At 31.6% G+C, this 4,635-nt stretch overlaps 1 protein-coding gene across 1 annotated transcript; it reads right to left on the bottom strand.

Moving 5' to 3' along the window:
• Positions 1-785: 785 nt before the first annotated feature.
• Positions 786-4,302, bottom strand: LOC126192225 (GATA zinc finger domain-containing protein 14-like). Its single transcript, XM_049932590.1, has 5 exons — positions 3,832-4,302; positions 2,952-3,231; positions 2,439-2,910; positions 2,164-2,339; positions 786-796 (listed from the first exon to the last, which is right to left on the bottom strand). The coding sequence occupies exons 1-5, from the start codon at positions 4,300-4,302 to the stop codon at positions 786-788; spliced, it is 1,410 nt and encodes a 469-aa protein (XP_049788547.1).
• Between the last annotated feature and the right edge of the window lie 333 nt (positions 4,303-4,635).

Raw genomic sequence — 4,635 nt, 5'->3', positions numbered from 1 at the left:
ACAAAATACCGACCACACTCAGTGATGGATCTGTATTACACAATTAGTACATTAATGATGCAGTCTAATAACCTCATCCAAATTTGGACTCTTTGAATCTGTGGACTTGTTACTGGTTGTTGTTGCAAAGATACTTCCCCATCAATCCCATACACAAAATATTCAAGTAAAGAAATTATTTGACATGACAAATATATATGGTATAAAACATACATGAGAAATATTATAACATACAGCATACAGATTGAAAATAATAGGAAGGTAAAACTCATTTCCTAGAATAAGATTTAATTTTTTTATATTTGCCTTATATATATATATATATATATATATATATATATATATATATATATATATATATATATATATATATATATTATTTTGATTTTTTTTATTCATGTTTTTTTTTCTTTTGTATATTTTTTTTGCTTATGATTTTCTTCTTTTAGTACAGATAAGAGGCATCAGTATTATCTAAATTTTTTGCAATTATTTATGTACACTTTCCTCTCTACTACAATATTACTACAAGTCACATTCTTGTGAAGAGTACTTTTGCTCCCCACAACATTAGTATAAACAACAGTAAATTGCTCATATATCATGAGGTTTTATCTAAAATTGGTTTTGTCTTCACATGCATGCCTTCACCCACAGGGAAGACTTAGCTTCCAAAAATTAGAAAAATTCAGAAATGCTCACTATGGAGACTTTTTTTTGTAAAAAAGTCAAAATAAATGTTTCTCTCATTCTTTGTTACAACAGTGTTTTTTCATCAGTTTCAATTAACATGTGACTTCAAATTATTAATTTATACATGTAAATATACATATTTGGTTGTACATGCAGTTTTGTTCTAACAAGCATATTCCAGTGGAGGACTTTTGTTTTAGATGATAATAGGTTATTTAAATTTTGAAATTATGATTTCTGTTTATATAGTTTTACTCCACCATCTTTTTTTCGAAACTACTACTAGAGGATTATTATATGCACTGATACTCCTTTCTATTATATTACATCCTTCCATCTTTTTCAGCTCTTTCTCAACAGTAGGTCTTTTTGATATTGCAATACTGTATGGTTTTATGAAAAATGGTTCATGAGGTTTTACCTGAAGCTCACACTGATAACCCTTTACCCTACCAGGTATGTCACTGAAAACATCACTGTATTCCCACAGCAGATTTTCTAACTGTTGTTTTTGCTCCCCAGATAAATTTTGCGTTTCTTAAATTTTCAAATTTACTAAATTCCCAAATTCAACTTCATCAGTATCAAATCTATGAGTTTCAATATTCTCCAATCTATTTTCTTTTAGTAAATTGATACTTTCAAAATTTCCATTACTCTGATCACCAAGTGTGTTCACAAAATTTGTCTGGATGTATTCCCTTTCACTAGTTTCTATCAAAAGTTTTCCTCCAACCCAATCAAATGCTGTATTTACTTTTACTATCCAATTCATACCCAAAAGAAAATCTTCATTAAATTCCTGAATTACAAAACATCCATGTGTGAACAACTTGCCTTCAATTAAAAATGTCACTAAAGCCTGGCTTTTTACTAATTTACTGCTCTTCCCAGTAGCACCTTTTATCTTTACCCCAACAGCTGGCATTTCAACATAATCTTTCCCCACTTTCAATTTCTTGCTTAACCTTTCAGATATTCCCGAGATCTCACTTCCTGTATCAAGTAAACATTTACCAATCCATGACCCAAATTGAACTTTTATATAGGGACTGCAAAATTGATCACTTTTCTAAGAACCTGTATCCTCATGTAATAAATCACTTTCAATTTCCCCAAACCTATACTTATCAGAATCATATGGTATATCACGACATGTATTATTTGTCACAGTTATAAAATTTGCACAAGATACAAAATTGTCATTAGTACTCTCTATTATCTCAAATAGCCAAGAATTTTCATCCAAATCACATTGTATACTACTGAAGTACTTATCCTTCAGCTTTTCAAAAATAAAATATCTCATCTTTTTCCACCACTCAGGACATACAGTTTCACATACATTAATAAGCATCTTTCTAAAGTTCTTGTCAAAAGAAATAGTTTCACTGTTCAGCCATATATTCATAAGAAATGTGTGTGTATCATTAGTATCTGTAAAAGTTTCACTTAGGCTAGAAGTTATACATGTGTCATCGTTATTTGTGTAGTCAGATTCTTTACCAACAACATCAAAATTCACACTTTCACATACATCCAGCTTGTGAGCTTTATTCATCCTGGTAACATCCCTGGGAATTTCTATAATATTCTCACTATTTAATCCATTTTCAACCATGTGTATACCCAACTCCCTATTTAAACTATTGAAACACCTTTCCTCAACATCATCATCAATACCATTACCATCATAATCAACTTTATCATCAACATCATTATCATTACACATATTCAGGTCATACACATTCAAATTATCCCCCAAAATATTATTTCCCCTTTCTAAAGTTACCAGATCCCTTTCACCAACATTTTCATTCTCACAGCATGCATTCTCTCTTTCATTCACACACATCTCTGAACTACTACAAATTACATCATCTGACAAAGTGTTGTTCTTTTCTGCCCAAGTGTAAAACTCTGTTAAATTAAATGAATCACATTTACTTTTATCTACTGTATGTTCTTGTGTACTGAAAATGTTATCTTTATCATCATTATTTTCCTCTTGAAATTTCTTCAATAAGTAACAACTAATGACCTCATGTGATAGCTTAGGTTTGGAACTGTCATGTTTGGGTTTATGATAGTCACATCCATTGGTCCTTTCATCATGCTCACCTTCTGCCTCAACCTTGCAGACCTTCAAGGGGGCGTCTACTCGTTTTTTATTTCCGGTTCCTGTTTGAACTGCTGATTGTGGTTCTGCCAATGTCTCTGATCAATATTTCTGTTCCCATTCCTATGCCAAACATTACCTGATTGTTGGTAGTTTCTATTGTACTGATCTCTAACAAAATTTCTGTGATTTTGATCCCCAAAGTGTTCTCTATTTTGTTGATTATTTCCGCGAAAATGTTGTTCTTGTTTTGGATAAAAATTATGGTCCCTCTTTTGAAAATTGTTATATCCCCCTGAATTTTGACTGACACCATGATAATTGTTTTGTTCCCTTTTTTGAAAGTTATCATTTCCCCAATTTTGACCATTACCTTTCTCAGTAAACCCACTGTGTATTCTTGTTGTTACCCTATCCAACTTTTCAATATAATTGAGAAACTGCTCTACATTACTATCAGGACAATGAACTAAACTCAACTGCATTGTTGATGGCAATCTTCTCTTTAAGGTATCAATTTTGATCAAGTCACCCAAAGGTTTTGTTAAATGAATAAGTTTTTGAAGTTCACTTTTGCAAAATTGTTTCATGCTCCCATCTGATTCTCTATAGTTTCTCCCATTCAAAAATTCACTTTTGATTCTAGTTTGTTTAAGATCATCCCAAAATTTTTCCAGAAATTTTGATTCAGATTCTGAAAAGGGCATCCCCGAAGTTACAATCTGGTTTGCCCAAGTCAAAGCTTCCCCTTCCAAGAATTTTTTCACAAATTTAATTTTTATTTCATCTGGTGAGTGAGGTAAAAAACAATCCTTACAATACTGCATAAAATCAACGGGATGTAAGGGTCCATCTACCGAAAAGTGCTTCACTGGAATATCAGATACAAGATTGCATGTGTTGACATTGTGAATTTTTCCTTTGAAATTCAATGTCAAAACTTTCAATTTTTTCGCCTAGTTCTCTGACAGAATTTTTGTTTTCTAAATCATTGCACTCTAATTTTTTTCTAGAGTAACCAAACGATTGTCAGTTTCTTGTTGCACATTTTTTACTAAAACTTTTGTGTTCTCATCCAAATTTTTAATTTCCCCTTTTATCTCATTAAAATCAATTAAATTTATTTCCCTACCTGCCAGTAACTCATTTTTTACAGTATTAATTTCACCGCTCAATTTAGCATCAATTTCATTTACTTTTGCTTCCACAGATTCAATTTTTTCCTCAACACTGCCAACTCTGTTCGAAAGATCACCCACTTGGGTATTGACTGCTTGGACTTGCAACAAAATGTTATCAATTTTTTCATTCCAGTAAGTCTTATTGTCGTCAACTGATTGTTTAATTTCTTTCGTAAAATTTACAAGAAAACTTTTTAAATCAAATTGATCGGTTCTTTCTGTTTCATTTGACCTGTCCTGATTTTCGAAGTCTATTAAAATACTACTTCCTACTTTAGGCACAATACTCTCGAAAATCTCATAAGTCATTGTGAAGAACAAAAATTTATACACAACAATACAAAACAAGATAAAAATATTGTTTTAACAAAATACGAGGGTTTCGTGACTTATCTGGAACACTCTTCTACTGTTGCAAATCCACGTTTTCCATCCATGTGATTGTTGATCAAAATTCTTGAAGTACTTTCTTCTGTCGAAAATTATATTTTTTGCCGAAACATTTCTGCTCAAGACTTTTACTTCCCGATGAACACAAACACTGTAACACACATTCTGAAGAAACTGGTATTAACACACAAAAATTTTCTTCCTCGTAGCACTGTTGAAGATCTCGTGAACACAATATCCAGGCTACAGTCC

The sequence above is a fragment of the Schistocerca nitens genome, chromosome 1, assembly GCF_023898315.1.
Source record: "Schistocerca nitens isolate TAMUIC-IGC-003100 chromosome 1, iqSchNite1.1, whole genome shotgun sequence".
Lineage (NCBI taxonomy): Eukaryota > Metazoa > Arthropoda > Insecta > Orthoptera > Acrididae > Schistocerca > Schistocerca nitens.
The sequence above is the reverse complement of the archived record's forward strand: the minus strand, read 5'-3'. Positions and strand labels throughout refer to the sequence as shown.